The 22,277-nt window shown below is 36.4% G+C and overlaps 1 protein-coding gene across 1 annotated transcript in view; it reads right to left on the bottom strand.

Annotated features, from left to right (window-relative positions):
- LOC128995212 (uncharacterized) overlaps window positions 1–22,277 on the bottom strand; it is a 50,215-nt gene that overhangs the window by 13,419 nt on the left and 14,519 nt on the right. Inside the window, exons 7-12 of the mRNA XM_054420152.1 lie at window positions 19,906–20,072; window positions 19,133–19,274; window positions 18,242–18,481; window positions 17,199–17,323; window positions 14,517–14,634; window positions 13,749–13,842 (exon numbers count right to left, since the gene is read on the bottom strand). Of these exons, the coding sequence (XP_054276127.1) occupies window positions 13,749–13,842; window positions 14,517–14,634; window positions 17,199–17,323; window positions 18,242–18,481; window positions 19,133–19,274; window positions 19,906–20,072 (886 nt within the window). The remainder of the gene's footprint in view (window positions 1–13,748; window positions 13,843–14,516; window positions 14,635–17,198; window positions 17,324–18,241; window positions 18,482–19,132; window positions 19,275–19,905; window positions 20,073–22,277) is intronic.

The following is a 22,277-nucleotide window of genomic DNA, read 5'->3' as shown; positions in this document are numbered from 1 at the left end:
TCGAAAACAGACGAAGGCGGAGACACCCATCTAGAAAATCCAACTGAGTTTTTAAATATAGAAGTCAGTGGATTACCAAGACACAGATTAGACTAATAAAAGGGGGCACTGGTTTTACTCATGCGGAACATTAATACATCAAAAAGGGCCTCATTAACGGCACAAGGCTTCATGTGATCAGAATGGTTAACAACTTAATAGAATGTAAAGTCTTAACTGGGACAAGTGAGTGGGGACATATTTTGATTTCGAGGATAAAAATGTGCCCGTCTGAAACAAACTTAAATCTTTGGCATTTGCAGCACAAGCCCTTTAATTAAAGATCAGCACTGTTCTTACCCAGACCAATTTCAGTCATGAGCAACTATATTGTATGTTGTTTTAAGTAAGGCTACATCTTTTAATAGGATACGCATATTCATTACGGAAAATTCTGACCAGGGCAATCTTCCTGAAGGTAACTTTAAGACTAAAATCGTAGTATTCATGGTGCTTTTTGATAAAAATATTGTTTTTTTAGAGTTTATTTTTAAAGGTATATTCTTCAAACAGCATTGTAAGACTCTCAAAATATGCTTCATAAAGTTGGTTTGATACAGTTGGTCATTGGTTTGATATAGGCCCTAATAAAATGTTTTGTTGAATGTGTTTTAAAAATCTTTAAAAAATAACTACCTTATAACACCCTTGAACTGGAACACTTATTAATTTACTAAATATAATACACATACAGCTAGAAAATGGCTGGACTGCTTCCTTTCTAAGGCTTTATTATTACTGTATTTAATTTTTGACGTCAAGTCAATGTATTTAACACGATGAATTTGTATTCTAAATTCATATGTTATTTTGCGGGGCATTGAGCCGCACATGTTCACTAGTTTGAACTAAGCAGCAACAAAAAACTGTGATTCGCAATGAGAACTGTCAAAGTAGAATTATTTACAGTTATGTTTATGTTTTTCATTTCATGAATAATTTGTGATATTTTGCGAATTGTTGATAATTTATTTTTCTCTATTGTTAAGGTTAAGTGGTAGAACAATGGCTATGGTAGATGTGTAATACTATAGAATACTGTAAATTTAAAAAAACAAATTTTATCAAACTGTGTCCTCCCTTATTGCAAATGCAAAGCTTGAGTATAACTGCAATAAGCATTTTATACTTATATTCCAACCCCGTACGAAGGACGGGTACTCTGCTAGTTATCTATATTTATAAAAGAGGAAGTTTGTATATATATATATATTTGAACGTTATGGACTCCGAAACCGCTCGACAGATTGTAATGAAACTTTCAGGCATTATTAAGCATTATTTAAAGATGGTTTGTGAGAAGTTTGGTGTATATACATCAAAAGGGCTCCGCCCCAGTGGCTCTGATGTTTCCCATGTTAACCTTATGAGTACTTATATTTCAATGGAATTAAAGAATCTTAACAGCTGGTTCAACTAAACAATTTGATTCTGTGATGTTCAATAGCATTAAAAAGTTAATAGGGTGCAACACCATTATTTTTTTTTTTAACTTATGACAACAACTAATTTGTAACCAAAAGGTGAGTTAGCGAAGCGAACGAACTTCAACCTGGAGGCAAGTTAGCATAGCGAACGAGCTCCAACCTAATGGTGAGTAAGCGTAGCAAACGAACTTCAACCAGGACGTGATTGAGCGATGCGAACGAGCTCATCTTGAAAATGAACAAGCATTTGACATAAAACCACATTAGGACAGGACGACGTCTGTCGGGCCAGCTAGTTTATTATAAATATGAAACTGTATTGTACACTGTTCCACTATTCATATCATAACCAAAACTTATCCCAAAGTAATTTATGGTTTTGAGATTTGAATTTCGATTTTGACACGTTTTACTTTACAGAAACCCCTAATATGCTGATACAAATTTCAAAATGGTCATTCTATCAAACATCCTAACCACAATATATAGTAAATAGGATTGTACAATTATAACACATAAGACAATCAGATTCAAACTGTTATACATTATTTTTGAAAATTAGTCTTCTTGCAACATTCACAGGAATCAGAAGGAAAGAGGTACCGTTATGCTAACAACGGTTATTATGCACTATGCAGGTCCTACTACTTAGTACTTAGTTTCTAACCACAGTAGCCTACGAAGATGACATTTCATCAATCACTTGCCTGGATAGTACATGTAAGGCAGGTTGACCGGTGCATTGTTAATTACTGGCTCAGGGATCGGAGGACGCAGGTTTAAGTCCATTCCGAAATAACCGAATCGATTGTCCATTTTGTCTTCTGATGTTAGTATCCAGCATTAAATACACTAGTTTCAATGTGTGTAATTACTGTCTCATTCCCCACTTTATCACAGTACACTCACAATCTAGTCTACACCTGTTTAAACTTCTATTTACTCAGATGTTGAAAATGATTAGAGGCTAAAATTTAAACTGCGACAAATCAAACTGTAAACACACAATTGAAAATTGCCATGAAATATAGTCGCTCCTAGAATGTGTCATGCAATAGTAATTAGGTACCAAACCAATAATGATATTTTGCTCACAATATTATAACAGTTTATTTTTAACTTAAATAATTAATCCTATTGCAAAAAATAAATAAATCTCAATTAGGACCTACTCACATCTTAGGGAATGTTAAGAGTCAATATTTTGAATAGAAATAAAGTTTTGCAAAAGAAACATTTAAAAGTTCACTTATAATGTAAAATGGAGCTTCCAGGTAAAACAATATAAACTATTCGATTCGATCATGATTTGTGCAAGCAGTTACAACCAGAATTCTTTAACAGCAAAATAGCAAGCAGATTTAACAAATTAAATTTTGTATCCTCAGATTATCAAAATTGATTTGGCTATGTATAAACTTAACAAATTTTTAAACTAAAAAAGTATAGCCTACATTTATATGGCCCTATGACAAAAACTAAACAAAACTGAACAAAGATGTTGTTTTTTCAATAAGCATTGGCAAAATGTGTATTAACATATAAAAAAATGCACATAAGGCACAATAAAAAAATAAAACCTTTATTTTTTACTCCAATTATTTTTAATTCCGTACAGAGAATATGGGTTTTGTACAGTAGACCTACTATATTATACTATATAGCTACACTTAGATAATAAAAATTGACAAATGATCAAACTTGTATAAATAGGTACAACAGTGATTATGGCATATATTTAAACGTAGAAATATTTTTTTTTGTTGTCACATAGCTCCAAAACATGTTACTTTATTAAATCATAACTAAATTAAACATGATGTACCTCTATGGTTCATTACAATTAAAAATTGTTCTATTTTTATAAAATCCCATACCGAATATTACGATGGTAAATAATTAACTCCCGCTAATAAATCCAATAACGTGTGTAATCTAAACCTGTAAAAACCAATCTGAACCAATCATAATGAAACAATGTTGAGAAAAAAAACTTTAGGGTGTCGGTGTCGCTTGTAGGTAATGTAGTAAAATCCTGTTTTTTGACTCAATAATAATTTATCAACATATGACTAGTTACTTCCAATTATTTGTGTCAAGAAACCCCAACAGATAAAAATACTTCAGTAAAATCCAATCAAACATGAAATACTACATCAAAACAGTAGAATAAAAATGCAATTTTCACAAATTCACTGTATTATGACGGGAGTTTTATCCCGCAACAAATCTAAATCTGTCAAAACCCAATCACAACGTAGAGAACACTTTCGTCGTCTAAGAAAACTTAATCTATCACGAAGGTAAAAGCAAATCTCTACTAACTACTCCAGCGTCCAGCGATACAAACGTCCGATACCGCACTACAACACTACAACAGCGACACTCCCACACTAATGAGTACACTCAACACACTTGACAGACTACTTGGATATCGACCCGTCGTGTAAACAATAGACGACCGGCACCGGCGTCTTTCAGACAACTCGACAACCGTCAACCGCACACGAATTGACTTCTCCCCAACAGGCTTGCCAACAACTGCCGACTGCAGGGTGACAACCTAGCCGCGATATCATTCCCACCCTCAGGGCGTGCCCCTATCACGACATCCGCTACACCCCTCACCCCTCACCACCCCACTGCGGCACTTCCTGTTTGCTCTGCAGCGATTAAAATTTTTAATTAGTCTGGAGAAACTTACGCTTTTAACAAACTGTTCAAACGATGCAGTATTCCAGACAAACACGTATTTGTTTAATTTTGTGGTTTCGGTGGGTATGAATAGACATTGCGGTTTATTAATTGATCCATTATGCATTATGTAATTGACAGCGACGTAAACGAGGTGTATATTTTAAGCGCAAAGTCAATGATTGGCAAGAAATAAAATGGAGTGAAGATTTAATTTATGTAGCATTGTTAGTTGTAACTGCCTAAGATGAGCAGTTTATGAAGCCAGGACCAATAATCAAAGGATAACTGGCCTTAGATACAAACCATCAAAAGACTACTGACTTCTTAGGATCGAACCGGCGATCTTTTGACCAACAGGCGAGCAATGTAACTCAGCCACCCAATGTACAGCCAGCCCTAATACTCCTAGTCGTAAAATAATTAACCATACGGGATATTTAGTATAGACGTGAATTATACCAATAGGCGTTCACCAACGATACCGAGCTGCAAGCGACTTACAGACATTATTTTTTTATAGGTTGTCACGCTAGTCACTAGACTAGGCTATCAAAGTCTAGTGACTAGCGTTTCGCGTTTCGGTGCGAGAGGTACGGGTTCGATCCCCGGCATGGCTAAAAACAATTGAGGGGTTGGATCATAGCCACATATTGGATTCACTTCAATAGAAATGCCACTGTCGTAGACGCGAACAAAACACGACCTTATAAACTGGATATCCTGAATTTACAGGAAAGGTATTATTTAGCCTGATTTGATAATTTCTATTACATGTGTAATCTTTGCTATTACCTACGACCGTTTTTACTTTCTCCCCCTATACCATAGTATATGGAGAAAGTATTGTTTAAAAGTAGCCGTTTCAGTTCAGTACAGTTTCTCATAACAGCATTGTTTACTTAACAGCGTGATTTACTCACAATAACACGGGTAACGGACCAATGAGGTTCAAGGATTTAGAGAGAAGAAGTAAAATTGCAATGATACGAACTTCAACTAATCAGCTGTTCAGGGCAATTCTCGTGTGGTACAATGTTTCGTAGCATCACTTTCAGTGGCAATGAGAGGTTATAAACTAAAACTTAACCTCTCTTAGAAGTTATGAGACGTGATTTTTAGTAATTCAAACATTTTCGTAAGTAAAGTAGTGTACGCAACTCGCGTAAATAATGTTAACGACACTCGTAGAAGTGTTTAAGGCACTCGCCAAGGCTCGTACCTAAAAAGTTTTATACTGTGTCGGGAACGCAATCATTACGCAATCGTTGCGTAAACTACTATTAACAAAACAATCACGACAAAACAATTAAATAAGCATATTTGTGTGATTAACTTAAAAATTGCACTTGCTATATGATATGGAAGCATTTTAAAATTATTACGTTCTCGTTTAAGTCGATAAATAATTTACAAGGCCAGATTTGCATGAGTACATTCAGACAATCAATATCCCTGCCAAAACCATTATCAAACTCAGTTCAGTAGTTCACTTTGGTTTTAAAAGAATCAGCACGTTTTGAGCTTTCAACGTAATACAAGGGTCCTTGCTAGATACAAAAGGAGGGCGAGTTTCCGTCGTGAGGGGATTGTGACGGAATTAATTAGGCAATGGGCAGGTCAGTTTAGATGACAAAACGGTACAACGTGTTAAACGTGAAGTGGACTAGTGGCTAGTGGATGACCTATGGAACTATAACTGGATTGGGGTGAATTGAAGTTAGAAAGGGGAAGGTTTATAATAGTTTTTGAATTGAAGAGTTCGTTACAAGGACGATATCTATCTATATATTAATAAGCAAGCATGTTTCTTTAAACCCCTTTTTCTAAGCTTGTGTGCATCGCAGGGAAAATGTACGGCTAGAATGATATTTTGCTGTAGACGTGCAGAATCCCTTTATAAATTAAAACAGGCAAAAAATAAGCAAAAAAAATGAGTTTTGAAAAATAAAAAAACGGGCCTTATGGGTTGCCATGTTGGTGACAAAATAACAACCAAAATACTTAATATAAACAGAAAATAAAAACGAATGCATACAATTAGAGGTGTGCATAGGGAGGCCTAAGCTCGAGCATAAAGTCAGGAAAGGATGGCCACATGTAATTCAGGATTTGACCGCAATCGAGGAAGACTATGATAACGGTTCCGTGACCGGGGGAGATACCCATGATTTTCCCGCGATCGGGGATGACGATGATAACGGTTCCGTGACCGGGGGAGATACCCAGGATTTTCCCGCGATCGGGGATGACGATGATAACGTTTCTGTGACCGGGGGAGATACCCAGGATTTTCCCGCGATCGGGGATGACGATGATAACGTTTCTGTGACCGGGGGAGATACCCAGGATTTTCCCGCGATCGGGGATGACGATGATAACGTTTCTGTGACCGGGGGAAATACCCAGGATTTTCCCGCGATCGGGGATGACGATGATGACGTTTCTGTGACCACGAATGAAAACGATAATGACCACTAGACCACGACAGATATTCAGGATTTTACCGTGATAACGGGAAACGATGATAACGTTTCCGTGACTGCGGGAGACGATTATGATGACCACGTGTAATTCAGGGTTTGGCTGCTATCTCAGAAGACTATGATGGCGGTTCCAAAATCGGGGGAGATGCCCAGGATTTCCCGCGATCGGCGACAATAACGTTTCCGTGACCACGAATGAATACGACTATGACCTCCAAGACCATGACAGCTATTCAGGTTTTTACCGTGACCGTGGGTGATGCCCAGGATTTTCCCGCGATCGGCGATGACGATGATGACGTTTCTGTGACCACGAATGAAAACGATAATGGTAATGGACTACGACTGATATTCAGGATTTTACCGTGATAACGGGAAACGATGATAACGTTTCCGTGACCGCGGGAGACGATTATGATGAGCACACGTAACACAGGATTTGGCCGCGATCGCGGGAGACTATGACCCGTCTAGTTTTTATTCATTTAAAAATTCAAGACTAATTCCAGACTTTTCAAGACTAATTCCAAATTTTTCAAGACTACTTTTTTAACAAATAGTAATGTGTTGATATGTCATCCACGATCGCGGCAAAATCGTGAACATTTTCCGTGGCCGTGTAGATATCATCGTCGTCTCCATCGGTCACGGAAATGTCATTGTCGTCTCCCGCGGTCACAGAAACGTCATCGTCGTCATCCACGATCCCGGCAAAATTATGAATATTTCCTGCATCCGTGTAGATATCATCGTCGTCTCCCTCAGTCAAAGGAAAGTCATTTGAGTCATCATAAGTCGTCTCCCGCGGTCTCGGAAACGTCATCGCCACCGTCCGCAATCGCGGCAAAATCATGAACATTTCCTGCAGCCGTGTACACAACATCATTAACTCCCGCGGAAACGGAAACGTCATCATCGTCGTCCGCAATCGCGGCAAAATCTTGAACATCTTCCGCGGCCGTGTAGACATCATCGTCGTATCCCACGGTCTCGGAAACGTCATCGTTGTAGTCCGCGATCGCGGCAAAGATATGAACATTTTCCGCGGCCGTGAATAGATCATCATTAACTCCCGTGGTAACGGAAACGTCATCTTCGTCGTCCGCAGCAAAATCGTAAACATCTTCCGCGGCCGTGTAGACATCATCGTCGCACGGAAACGTCATCGTTGTCTCCCGCGGTCACAGAAACGTTATCGTAGTTGTCACGCGGCAATATTATGAACATTTCCCACGGCCGTGTGGTGTAGACATCATCATTGACTACCGCGGTAACGGACACGCTTCCATCGTCGTCCGCGATCGCGGCAAAATCGTTAACATCTTCCGCGGCCGTGTAGACATCATCGACTCCCGCGGTAAGGGAAACGTCATAATCGTCACCCGCAATCGCGGCTTAAATATGAACATTTCCCGCGGCCGTGTAGACATCATCATTGACTACCGCGGTAACGGATACGTTTCATCGTCGTCCGCGATCGCGGCAAAATCGTGAACATCTTCCGCGGCCGTGAAGACATCATCGTCGCACGGAAACGTCATCGCCATCTCCCACGGTTACAGAAACGTCAAACGTCATCGTCATCGTCAGCGATCGCGGTAAAATTGTGAACATTCCCGCGGCCGTGTAGACATCATCATTGACTACCGCGGTAACGGATACGTTTCCATCGTCGTCCGCGATCGCGGCAAAATCGTGAACATCTTCCACGGCCGTGAAGACATCATCGTCGCACGGAAACGTCATCGTCATCTCCCACGGTCACAGAAACGTCATCGTCGTCGTCCCGCGGCAAAATTATGAATATTTCCCGCGGCCGTGTAGACATCATCGTCGTCTCCCTCGGCCACGGAAACGTCGTCCGCGATCGCGGCAAAATCATGAGAATTCCCGACTTTGATATCAAAATTAAGACTAGGCCTATATCCCGACTTTCAAGACCATTTTGAAATTCAATACTATGTAAGGTACGAAATTTTAAGGGGGGTAAAACAAAAACGTACTGCAAATAAATTTACACCAGAACTTACCCGATTTGTATCTACAATAGCTTACTCCTAGGCCTATGTGTTGGCCTAAGTTTGGGCTATGGGCCAAAGAACGTAGGCCTATTTTTAATCACAGTGAAGTACATATACATACTCACACGACATAGTTATTAATAGTAACACTCAATTTCACCAAATAAAGTTGGACCAATCGATTTTACAAATATTATAATTATAAAATATTATATTATATAAATAACAACAACAACAGGGATAAATAGGACAACAACAGGACATAACCTCGAACTGGTGTTTGTTGACCGACGACAGACGACACCTGGACTGGCTCAACAGGTGAATTTCCGATCAGCTGTTGGCTAGTTCTTAAACTCACCACCAGAGCGATTAAGCCTCGACCGAGGAAATCATGATTATGTCCAAGGAAGAGATTATTCACTGTTTGACCGCCGACTAGCTCGCTAGAAGCCTCTTCACGAATTATGAATACGACAACGACACTACGATTTTATTACGAAGGTTAGCTACCATACTAGTTAGGCTTTTTTCCCCGTTTTACGGTATTTCTATTTAACGCATTGTTCATCTATCATACATTTTCGCTTTTCCGCAAGTCCCGGTTCTAAATAACTAAATTTAATAAGATAGGCTTCACCGACTTTGGCTCACACCCGCCAGTTCCTGCAGGTCAGTGACTAGCGGTGGCTATCTATCGTCTAGCTTCGTTTTATTTAATTAGTTTTGAAATTACGATTAATCCTTTCGCTTAAAGAAACCTTTCAACCTCCTTTCGACTAAGTTCTAAGCCCCGTCTTTGGCGGGTGAAAGAATCAAGTCTGGGAGTTGACCGATTGAGCAATCAGCTACGAATATTAGTATTAAATTTATTTTAAACAATCTCATGTTACATTCTCTGTTTAATTATATTAAGTAGGCCCCGACGACTCTGTAGGAATTGGGTTTTCACATTATATTCTATTCTATATTACTTACCAGAGCCTCCAGTTAATTAGTTTAAAGTTTAATACGAGTATTTAACCAAACCAAGAAAAGAAGAAGATTTTAACCAAGAAATAATTGTAAATACAAACTTAACTACAATTCATTCACAACAGTCAATAAATTATTTGGGAATAGAAATCGATTCACAACTAAATTAGCAAAAACACATTAAAAACCTATCAAAAAGACTACGCTCAGCAACATTTGTTCTCACAATAATTCGGGATACTACTAATCTAGAAACACAAATAGTAGTATATCACGCATATTTTTCATCGATTATGAATTATGGAATTACTGTATGGGGCTCATCAAGCCAGGCCAAAAAAAAATATTTATTCTCCAAAAAAGAGCTGTAAGATTAATGGCCAGAGTCTCCCGTAGAACACATTGTAAAGATTTATTTATTAATTTTAAAATTTTAACTTTTTTAGCTCTTATATTTACAAATTGGCATTAATGGTTAAAAGTGATTTTGACACATTCATGGACTGTCAACAATCTCATCCACATAACACAAGATTCAAAAATATTATAAAACCAGTTCAACATAGGCTTGATTAAAATCTTTCATTTATCCCCTCAGTATATGGGACCAAAAATTTACAATAAATTACCCGCTGGGATTAAAAACATTGCCTCATTCTCTAAATTTAAACTATCTTTAAAAAAATTCCTTTTGGAGAGGGCATTTTACTCGTTAGAGGAATATCTGGAAAATGAGTATATTTGAAAGATATTGCTTCTCCCATAGGTTTGTAGCTTTATTTCTTTTGCAATATAGTATTAGACTTTGTGACAAATAACCTGTCAAGAGAATTGATGTAATGTGATAATGTTTAATAAATAAATAAATAAATAAATTTATATCACATTGGCTAAGATTGAATACTCGTTGGTCCTACAAAGTTATTCTCAAAGTTAGGCAAAATTTACCAAAACATTTTAATGAAGGTGAGGATGAAATAGCTCCTACTGAGCGTCTGCAGGATTTCCTGAGCGCTTCTAGAGCGCTGAGCCTTCAACTAAATTTTAATAAATTGATCAGTCAAAGCTGTGACAACTTCGTATCGACCCCTGGATTTTTCTCGGCTCCTTCTGAGCACTCCGGGGAGGAAATTTGAGTGTGGCTGGTTCTAGGGGTAGGCCTAGCCTGACCATGTGAATACCAGTTTATTCCCCCCTTAGAATTTTGAGTCACAACTAATTCCCGACTTTCCAGTTTTCCCGACTACTAGACACCCTGTGAGACTGATGGATCAGTAGTTTGACAGATTGGAATGGTCTTTTTGTGGCTTAGGAAAGAGGATGTTGTGTGTGTTTTCCACGCTTTGGGGGAGTAGATTAGATGTAGATTAGATGTTAGATGTAGAGGGGTGTAAGTAGGGGAATGAGGATCGGGGAGAGCCTTCTTGAGAAGGGTTGAGATGCTATCAGGGCCTGGGGAGGTGCGTTTGAGGAAGCGGCATTTCCAATCAACCTCTTGGTAGGTGATACCTAGGGTGCGGAAAGTTCGTGGAGGAGAAGGTTGGCAAGAATAACGTCTGGGGGATTGAATATGACTGGTTGTTGTGTGACCAGAGTTTGGAGGCATTCCTAGTAGTAGTTAGGGTATTCTAGAGCTTTTGATTGGATGAAATCATATTTCACCAATAGAAAACAGTTTGTCCAAATCGTAAACCTTTCTAACAACTTCAAACATTATTACAACTCTCAACTTTTAGAAATTAAAAATGGCATACCACAGGGATCAATACTCTCAACTTTGTTTTCAACTGTTATTTGGCAGACATACCAACACCGACTGGCACAAGTATATTAGTTCTATATGCTGATGATGCCACTTTAAAAATATCAGATAAAACTTTTAGTAAGACAGAACTATCAGTTAATAATTTGACCACTTTGTCTAGTTACTTCACTCAGAATAATTTAGCAATAAATAGAGAAAAAACAATTTTCATCAATTTTAAAACCCCACAGGCTGCAAAATATCCATCTGATAGTCTAAATATCGGAACAAATCAAGTAATTAGTAAAACAAACAAAACTAAATTTTTAGGTCTAACAATAGATCAAAATCTAAACTGGAAAATTAATTCTTCCCATGTACAAGAATTAATTGCTAAAATATCTTCAGGTGTCTTTGCCCTTAGCAGATTGCAGTATTTCTGTGAAACTGAAACCTTAAAACTAGTTTATTTTTCATATATACATTCAATAACATCTTATGGCATCTCCTTGTATGGTTGTACAAGCTTAAATAATATGTATACAATTCTTAAATATAAAAAAAAAGTGGTGAGGCGTATATTGAAACTTCCACGAAAAACACATGTAAAAGAATATTTTATTTCACTTAAAATAATGACAGTCTATGGGATGTATATATATCAAACTATCATCCACTTCATGGAAAGGGAACATACTGTAAAACCGTTGGGAAGTACTCATGAATATAATACTAGAAATAGGAACAATATTGACATACCCATACATAATTTGGAACTATTTAAAAAGAAACCTACTTATGCTGGAGCATTATTTTTTTCCAAATTACCATTAACCTTAAGACAAGAGCGTCGAATCCAAGAATATTAAAAAGGAAACTTAAAGATTTTATAACGACTAAAGCATTGTATAATATACAAGAATTTCTTGACCCAGAGTTTAATTCAAAACCTTCTGGGACTTGAAGGGCTTTTGGATGTTTGGAATGTTTTACTGCTTTCTTATTTTATTTATGATTGTTATTTGTTTTGTTGAGAATCTCTATTGTAATAGTATAAATAGCCTCCTTTTTATGGTAAAAAAATGGTACAAAAAAGTTAGAAAACAGTTTTAAGAGTTATAATAAAGAATCACTTTTCATTCATGTTGAAGCCTTCCGGAATTGGTAATCAATTATAACAGGGTTACGTACCTTGACGTCCACAATTCCTTAGTCGGTATTCGTTGACTATAGTTTCGACTACTGTGTAGTCATTATCAAAACGGAACGTTAAAAAATTACATTCGTTGAATGTCGTCAAATCTTAAATACATTGAACACACAAACAAACATAACACGAACACGGTAGACATTTAACATAACATTTAACATTGAGTCGTCGTCGACCAGTTCAGTGACGTGTGCCGGCCGGCAAATTATGTTAAATGTCTACCGTGTTCGTGTTATGTTTGTTTGTGTGTTCAATGTATTTAAGATTTGACGACATTCAACGAATGTAATTTTTTAACGTTCCGTTTTGATAATGACTACACAGTAGTCGAAACTATAGTCAACGAATACCGACTAAGGAATTGTGGACGTCAAGGTACGTAACCTGTTATAATCACTTTTCGACACTGTTTAATGTACTGTAAATATGTACTAAAAGAATAAAGATTGTTTGAAATGAAATTAAATAGAAGGTGTCAAGGGAGGAAAGGCTATCTTGGAAAACCTCAGCCATTCCGAGACGTTCACGTTGAGGGGAGTAGTGAGGGTATAGAGGATGCTATGCACTATGCAGTTTTTGAAGAACGGACTCTACTTCATCGCACACCTCCCCAGCCTTGATGTCCTCAAAGGCACTAAGAGCCAACTTTACACGTTCCACTAATGCTTTGTAGGAGTCGTGAAGGTAGGGTAAGGCAAGATCTAGGAGTAGCAGTCACTTGCCCACGGCATTTGGCTTTGATGGTGGCTAAGATTTTACCCCCCCATAAACCCCTGTTCCCATAGTCCGATCATGCTGGTTTGCAAACTCGTTCAAATAACCGTAGGTTTACATGTTTGTAAGAAATTTCATCCAAATCGGATCATTTTTGCTCAAGTAATCACACTAACGAACACACACACTCCGTATATAATTATATGAAGTATATATATGAATTTGAACGGAGGGTGTTTTTGGCCTCTGGGGACCTCAATACGAAAAAGTAAGTCGGTCTAGGATCTAGGTCTAATCACGAAACCTAATTCTAACCTAACCTTATTCCCTATGGGAAATTCGCTAAAATGGACGAGCAATATTCGATGTCATGTCATATCACAAAACTCTTGGTCACGGTAGGTGTTTGTAACAAGAAAAACATGTTTGAACACTTACCTAAATCAGACTTATGTGGCCCCGGAGCTGGTCTTTTCTCCGTCAGTTTAGGTGAACAGTTCTTGCGAACCGGACGACTAAGCGGAGAGGGCACCTGAAACCATTTCAACTAAATAATAATTGACATTTACAGTAGCGGAGGATTTAAGAGTCCTTGGAGCCTAGATGTTCTAACTCGTTTTACAATTAAAAAACTACAAAGAAAATTTCTTATCTCACAATATCCTAATCCTAATAATATTATAAATGAGAAAGTTTGGATGTATGGATGTATGTTTGTGACAAGTAAACGCGAAAAATACTGATATTTAAATTACAATCACTCTGGTACTTGAAAAAATATTTTGAGATGGTAAATAACTCTTCAGCGGCTGTTTGATATTAACAAAATTAAAATTGGTCTTATGGCGGGCAAATCCAAGATGGCCGCTAGCTTCCATGAACTCCCTTGGAGAACAATTAAAAACTACAAATAACATTTCTAATTTCACAGTATACTAGATATTTATATTATAATAACTTTGGTGGAATTGAAAAAATATTTTTGGACAATAAATAACTTTTCAGCAGCTGTTTGAAATTTTCCAAGAATGGCCGCTAGCCTCTAAGGACTCTTAAGTATAATGCTAATATTGTAGGATAGAATATCAACCGTAGCAGTTAGAATTGTAAGAAATAAGTTTAAAACATCAGAATAATGGATCATTGGGGTGTCAAAGTACGACAATGTACAAAAATAGAGTAATAAGATGAAGTAGAGTAGGCTACCTGTTTGTCCGAACGTTGTCCGGAGGGGAGCCTCGCCACACTGGCCTCGGGACTGTCCTCAGGTGGTGGAGGTTGAGTCAACCAGTTGTATTGTCTCTTGTCTAGCGGCAGACCCCATCTGAAACATGTCGTAGAAAACTCAAAATTCAATGTTTGGAACTTCTCTTTCATGGAATCGCACTCTTTTTTTTTACCATAATTCACAAAACTGACCAGACACAAGAGACAAGATGATTACAAAATTAATATTGAAGTTGTATCAAACTTATTAAGTACGAAAAACTCAGTTTTCAGTTTTCAGAGTTACAATGCACACTTGAGGTGTCTCAATTTTTTAACCAAGCCGAGCCTAAAAGGTTGAGCGATCAAGCGCCAATTTAGAAAAATTGAGCCGAGCTAAGCTTTATACTAGTATTAGAAAGCGTCATAAAATATTGGGTGATAAAAAATTCATGATGCCCCTGCAATCTTAAGAGACTTTCATTATGTGTCTGCTTTTTCCGAAGATATTAAAGATGTTGCTGAAATCGCAGGAGATGGTGATTTATTTTACTTGATGAATTAAAGTTCAAAGTTGTATTAAGTTGATGATATACCTGCATATCTGTTTATGCACATATGCTAGTATTTTTAGTCTATGACCTACCAATCTCCAAAAAATAGTTCACAACTCTTATTAGTAGAGATGGACGAGTCTCAAAATTTCAAGAAATTTTTGGGAAATTTTAAATCTTGTTCTACAAGACGAGATTTTATTTTGATCAAGATTTTTTTGAAATGAGATTATAAAAAAAAAGCCTGCAGAATGTTAATGCAATACCCGCAATACAGGAGCACGTTGCTGTTGTGTTTCCTTTGTGAAGGCGTTCTTATTTAATTAATTCTTTACATGTAAATATTGTTTTAATTGTTTTAAATTTTTGGTTTTAACATGGCAAATGATGAGAGGTTTTGTTAAGTTTAAGCAGTGGGAGATATGTTTTACTACTGTGTAAACACAGTCAAACAAAGTCACTCCATAACCACAGCTGTGATTATATAAATTGAAAAAAAGTTATAACTACACCTGAATGTGCATATGTTATTATTTTGTTATTGTAAAATTGTTTATGAAGCAGTAAACAACACAAATTGAAAATTAGATCAAATCTTTTGAACTGTAAACAATTTGATACTTTTAAGCTTAATACTTTACAATGGATTGTTTTTTTGCACAGTAATGTATAATGTCGAAAGACTACCACGCAGAGTTATTGTTCCTCGAAATGAAAACAACAGGCACCAGATTTGGCACAATATTAATGGAAGAAGAATAAATGAGCATCGGCATGAATTTATTCCTGTTTATAGATTACCACTTTTAAATGAGATTGCATTACACAGGGTAGGACCAAAGAACGATTTGATTTGGTAAAATTTTGGCGCAAGGACGAACCTACACAAAAGTGGGCATTTATTTAAAAAAAACCCAGTGTTTACCCATGGTCAACTATATGTTGCTTTTAGAAAAGTAAAGAGGCCAGATTGTGTTAAAATAGTACTAGAACCATATAAAGACCAAGTAATCGACCGAAATGGATACTACAAAAAACAAATTGTTTCAGAGAGATTTTGTCGTAGAATTAGCAGTTTACAATTTCGATGATGACATTATCTCTATGTGTTTTTCTAAGATAATTTGTCTATATTTAAAGAAATCTATATAGATTTAATTAATAGTCTTAAAGATTGTTTATTGGAAAATGTTCCATAGTTGTAAATTATGATTAGAAAGTTTATATTATAAACACACCACATGATGTCCTTTGGAATTTTTATTTTAAATAGAGCAGACACATTATGCAAAATGCATTATGCAGGTATGTAATAACTATTATACATATCATAATTTACAAAAATGTTAAATGATAATTCAAGGTAGGGTAATCCATGAGACTAATAATTTGTACAAAATAAATACCATAATATAGGGGCTATTGCCCCTACAAGCCACTAGTTGTGATGTAATACTTAACATGTAAGACTGATAAATTTGGCATTTTTCAAAGTTGGACTATAATTCTAACTGGTATCACCATGTTTCTTAAGCATAAGAGTTATTTTTAATAAGGTATGCCTAATTAATTTTTTTATACTGATGTTTTTAATCAAATATTTTAAGCATTCCTGCCTATTATTATTATTTTTGAATTTAACTAGTCATCTGTCATAAATCAGTAGATATTTAAAATTGTTACAAAATCATTGTTACAAAAATGTCAAACGTGCATTTCTTGTTATGTATGAGAAGGGAAATCACGTCTAAAAATTTTCTGAGAAAAAATAATTCCGTCTCGTCTTGATCTAAAAATCCAATCTCCTCAATCCCTACTTATTAAGGAGCTTAACAAAGTGACTCTAAGCTAATTTTAAATAACAAAAAAGTGAAAACCATAAAATAATAGTATCCCGGGATCAACTTGAAAAATCCTGGGATCGAATTAGAGCCTTGGAATTGAGACCACAATTAATTCTTTGGCCAAACCCATTGACTGCATTATCTTTATAGTAGAGTATTCACTATTTAGTTACTTTATTTGTTTTTGTTTGTTAGCTTTAAAACAGACTATGAACTATGGCTACCACTCAGTTGATTAATACCATAACGTATATTATCAGAGAATGTACAGGTTGGAGACTGACCTCTCATACTCATTGTTCTGAGAGCGGAGCGTCTCGTAGCAGTCCAGACAGACCACAGCGTAATCACCGTTCTCCAGCAGTAGCGACCCATCAGGCTGGCGGTGGTACCTGACAAACGGGAAGTCCTGCAAAACATGTACAGTGTTGATCATTGTTAGGTTCTACCTATCTAATCTAAAACGTTCTTGTTCTTAGTTTGGTTGGATAGTTTTTGTAGTATTTTTTATCAATGAAAAAAGTGACAGAATAAAGACTTAGAAGAAATAAATCTTAGCTTTTCATAGACAAGACAACTGTTGTTACAACAGCAGTGTTGCATTGTGTACACAATATTAATTTGTCCAAAGAATAAAAAGTCAAAGTACCACAAAAACCACAATATTCATGCTGGGTTCAAAGAATCTTAGGTCCAAAATGCAAGCCAATTTATTGATATAGTACAGCGAAATAAACAAAGCCTTACTATATTCTTAACTTATAATGCACATAAGGAAATAGGACACTGTATTAAAGGACATTAATTTGTAATGCCTCTAATTACACCGTTTCTTGAAAGTCGTTGGGTCCAAATCAACAAGACACATAGATTTACGAAGTGAATTTACATTTCAAAATAACCGCTATGGGAAAAACTTTACGAGTATTATAGGAAATGGTGGAGGTTTGGGATTGAAGAAAGGAGAAACAAAACCTAAATATTAAGGCAATCAAACATGTTTTACAATAATTAAATTAATTTAATTTATAATAAATTAATAATAACATAATGGTTAACCAGATAAGCAGGATTGATTAATTTATGGAATTGATTCCATTATAGGATTTCCCAAACATAGCAGAAAAGGAAACTGCCATTCTTTGATCCTCGATGTATTTAATTAAAATACAAGTGTAACTGCAACTTCAGTATGTTACTTTGACCCACCTAAACACAATTTATCTCAGTCTAGATAAACTATCCTGCTAATTACACAACTATTAACCCCTTTCAACTTTCTCCTAAATGATTTCTCAGACCAGATAGACATTTAGACAGTCCTTACCTTGACTGGCAGTGCCCGCACACGCAGCCTGTACGTAGTGATGCCGCAGACGTAGCAGATATAGTCTCGCCAGTTGTACACGCGAGTGTCTGGCTGTTGGTGTGCCAGCGCACGCCACTGCGCCACCATGCTGTGATAACAGAACGTACACACCAGCGCACTACCGTCCTCACGCAGCTGCTCTGCGTTGGCTGGCGAACTGTGTGTCAACAGTGACGGGAAGTACGGTGCGTTGCGACCCTGCAACAGCATAATCAAAAGCATAAAAAAGTGTCTTAAATAATGTCAAAGTTTAACATAACTAGTAAATTGTCTTGCTGTGGAAGGTAAAATTTAAGGATTATGTTAATAAATTAGAAGTCTGAACCATAATTTCATAGGAATTCAAATCACAAATGATTCAAGTAATTTAATTTTGTTAGTAAAGAAAATCTAAGTATATGTTTATCCACCTGTTAATGGTGACATTTAGGGGGGGGGGGGTGGAATGAATACAAAACGTATACTTATTTATATCTACAGAACTGGAAAATGTAAAGTGTACAGTGTCATACTGTTGATCAAATATAAACCTAACCCTTTGAACTCCATCTTCTATCAAGTGATTTCATTATGCCTAACTGACCAATCGAGCAATCAAAAGCCTTGAGCTAACTGTTTCTACATTTGACTCCCTGGTTGCAACACATTGCTTTTTACTTAATTACTTACTAGTAATACTTAGTAATACACTTAGTAATACACATTTTGTTTTAAACGCTTGTCTGTAGCATTTTTAATTTCAATAGTCTATCCTTTTTCTCTGCTTGAAACACTTCCAATATTTTTTGTTTAGTTAATATTCGCACAGAAAGTTGATAATGGAAGTTTGGATATGTTGGTGTTGTGTACCTGAGGTTTACTGTACAACACCCGCGCCAGAGTCAAGTCGCTGTGCAGACCACATAAGAAGCAGTAGATTGAGGAACTGTTGCCACCGGACACTGAAGACGCTGGAGATATGCCGTTCTGTGTGTTGTGAGGAACATCGTACCTAATAACATCATCAAATAAAATGTTGTATTTTCTTCCTTTAGTAGAAAAATAAGAATTATTATATTTCTGCTGTACAGTGTAAAGCACCAATACATGTATTTCTTGTTCAGTTTTACAATAAGAATTGTCCTTTTCCATTTAAAAGCCTATTACTGCCAAAAAAAAAGTTTTTTTTTACTTTGTTCCTTGGTGTTCAAATCCATATTTTAGTAAAGGAAGTTTCACAGTACATATACGGAAACACAAATCTTGATTAAAACAGAGGTGTTGGGATTGAGTGCAAAGAATAAATAACAGCTCCAAAAGGTAAAAAAGCTCCAAAAGATTAATCAGTCTGATTTTTGTGTACCTAGTTCAGGTTGTGTAAAATAAAAATTATAGTGCAAAAAAAACCTTTCAATATCTTTGGATCACAATGACACTTAAACTGATTAAACGTCTACATAAGACATGACTATAAGACATCCTACATAACTGATAAAAATACATAGCCTAAAATTAATAAAATTATAATTTTCCTCCTAATAAACGGGTTTTCCTAAGATAAACATCTGAGAAAATTCTTTAATTCAATCTCAAATTTTTATTATGTGACATAAATGTTTTTGACTGAATGATTTAAAGCTCACCTGCGTCGCTCCAGCGGTATCCGATCATTCTCCATCGCCTCCCACTGTCGCGCCAGATGCTTGCTGCACGGCAGACACGTCAGAACACGTCCCCATGAGTCTATCCTGCCTTCCTGCGAGCCCAGCGTCCGTAGACAGGGGAAGTGCATTGCATGAGAGTTCATACCCTGTTGCATACAACACACTTTACTAAAGGAGAGAGTGACATAGGCTATATACAGATCACGAATGAAAGTCCAACATTTACATCTATCTCACAGGATATGGGTATCATAGTTACATGTAAAAAACCTTCAAATTTCAGATTACAGTAGAACCTCTTTAATCCGAACTAATTGGGACCAGGGGTAGTTCGGACTATCGAATAGTTCGGATTACAGAACATATTGTTGTTTTTACATAACAATAGCTAAAACATGGCTAAAATTGATCAACATTATTTTGGGGAAAGTGAAAAAATGTTTTATAAAGTAAAATACAGTGTTTATTTAGTACAGTAGTAAACATGGTGAATAATTTAAATTCATTGTTAAGCCCCTGAGCTGTATATATTATTGTAAGACTAGATTACTTACGTCAATAGCTCATTGAATTTCATTTAATGTTTCAGTACATGTTTCGACACATTGTCATCCTCAGCTGAGTACTAGTGAAGTTTTTATTCACCATATGGTTTCGTCAATGTTCAATTAAATAACACATAACACAAATACGACACGACACGGAACATATACATTTAAAACACGTAAAGCTTTAGACATGCAGGCCTGCTCGAACAAAACACACGGTCACGCCGCGGGTCGGGGACAGACTGACTAGTGACTATTTGTTTATCCAGGCTTATCATTGTTATCACGGAGGCAGTGGACAGCTGTTTCTTTGGTAGGAATGATAGAATTGAATATCGAGTTGGAGCTAAAATTTAGTTTTTCATTCAGAACAAATTTATTTTCATCGTTATTTTTGTGAGCTCTGTATATTTCGTACTCCTCCAACGTGTCCAATTTTCTGCCCTTTTCACAAATGTGGAGTATTTCTAGACTGTCTTCTATTGTTCCAAATGAGTGGTTATTGTCGATTATGTTGGCTGAATGCTGATTTCTGTTTGTTCGTCCTAGGGTTTGGTCTGTGTTCTTTAAATCGTGTGTTAAACCCGCGACCAGTTTGGCCTATATATACGTTACTTATATATATGTTACCCTAGAACCTCAAGCAATAAATGAGTTAATGGAACTTCTAACAGAGATATTAAAACAAAATTATTTTATTTTTGAAGACAAATTTTACCAACAAACAGACGGTCTAGCCATGGGTTCACCACTATCAGGGTTTTTAGCCAATATCTACCTCGATCATATCGAAAATGAACACATCTTTTCAAATAAAAACAAATATAAGGACAAAATATTATTCTACTATAGATACGTAGACGACACAATAATGTTATTCAATGGAAACAATAGACAACTGAACCTCCTCCACAACTACCTCAACAAAATAGCTCCAAAACTGAAATTCACCATTGAAATAGAAAATAATAACCAACTCAACTTTCTCGATTTAACCATAAAAAAGCAGGACACGAAACTTGAATTTAGCATCTACAGAAAACCGACCACAACAGATCAAACAATTCATGCCAGCTCATACCATCCACATTCACAAAAAATGGGTGCCTACAACTCAATGATACACCGTTTACTAAGTATACCATTAAATAAATCCGACTTTGATTCAGAGGTAGCTATAATCAAACACATCGCTAGGGCAAATGGTTATGTTGACAGTTTAGTGGACAGACTTATCACCAAACATAAGAACAAACGAAAAACTAACATCGAAACTTGCCAACTAAACCATGAAAATAAGGCTAAATACGTATGTATCGAATACAGTCACACCATACAACACACATTGAAAAAATCTATGAGGGATAACAACTTAAGCCTAGTCTTCAACACGAAGAATAAAACAAAAAACTTGCTGAATTACAAAACGCCAAATGCAAAAATGAACAATAATAACAAAACTGGTGTCTATAAACTAAAATGTGCTGACTGCCCGAGCATATATATAGGCCAAACTGGTCGCGGGTTTAACACACGATTTAAAGAACACAGACCAAACCCTAGGACGAACAAACAGAAATCAGCAATCGACAATAACCACTCATTTGGAACAATAGAAGACAGTCTAGAAATACTCCACATTTGTGAAAAGGGCAGAAAATTGGACACGTTGGAGGAGTACGAAATATACAGAGCTCACAAAAATAACGATGAAAATAAATTTGTTCTGAATGAAAAACTAAATTTTAGCTCCAACTCGATATTCAATTCTATCATTCCTACCAAAGAAACAGCTGTCCACTG

Source organism: Macrosteles quadrilineatus, unplaced genomic scaffold (genome assembly GCF_028750875.1).
Source record: "Macrosteles quadrilineatus isolate MER2022 unplaced genomic scaffold, UCM_ALF_1.0 Scaffold_5__1_contigs__length_97177068, whole genome shotgun sequence".
Classification (NCBI taxonomy): Eukaryota; Metazoa; Arthropoda; class Insecta; order Hemiptera; family Cicadellidae; genus Macrosteles; species Macrosteles quadrilineatus.
This window is presented reverse-complemented; position numbering and strand designations above follow the sequence as displayed.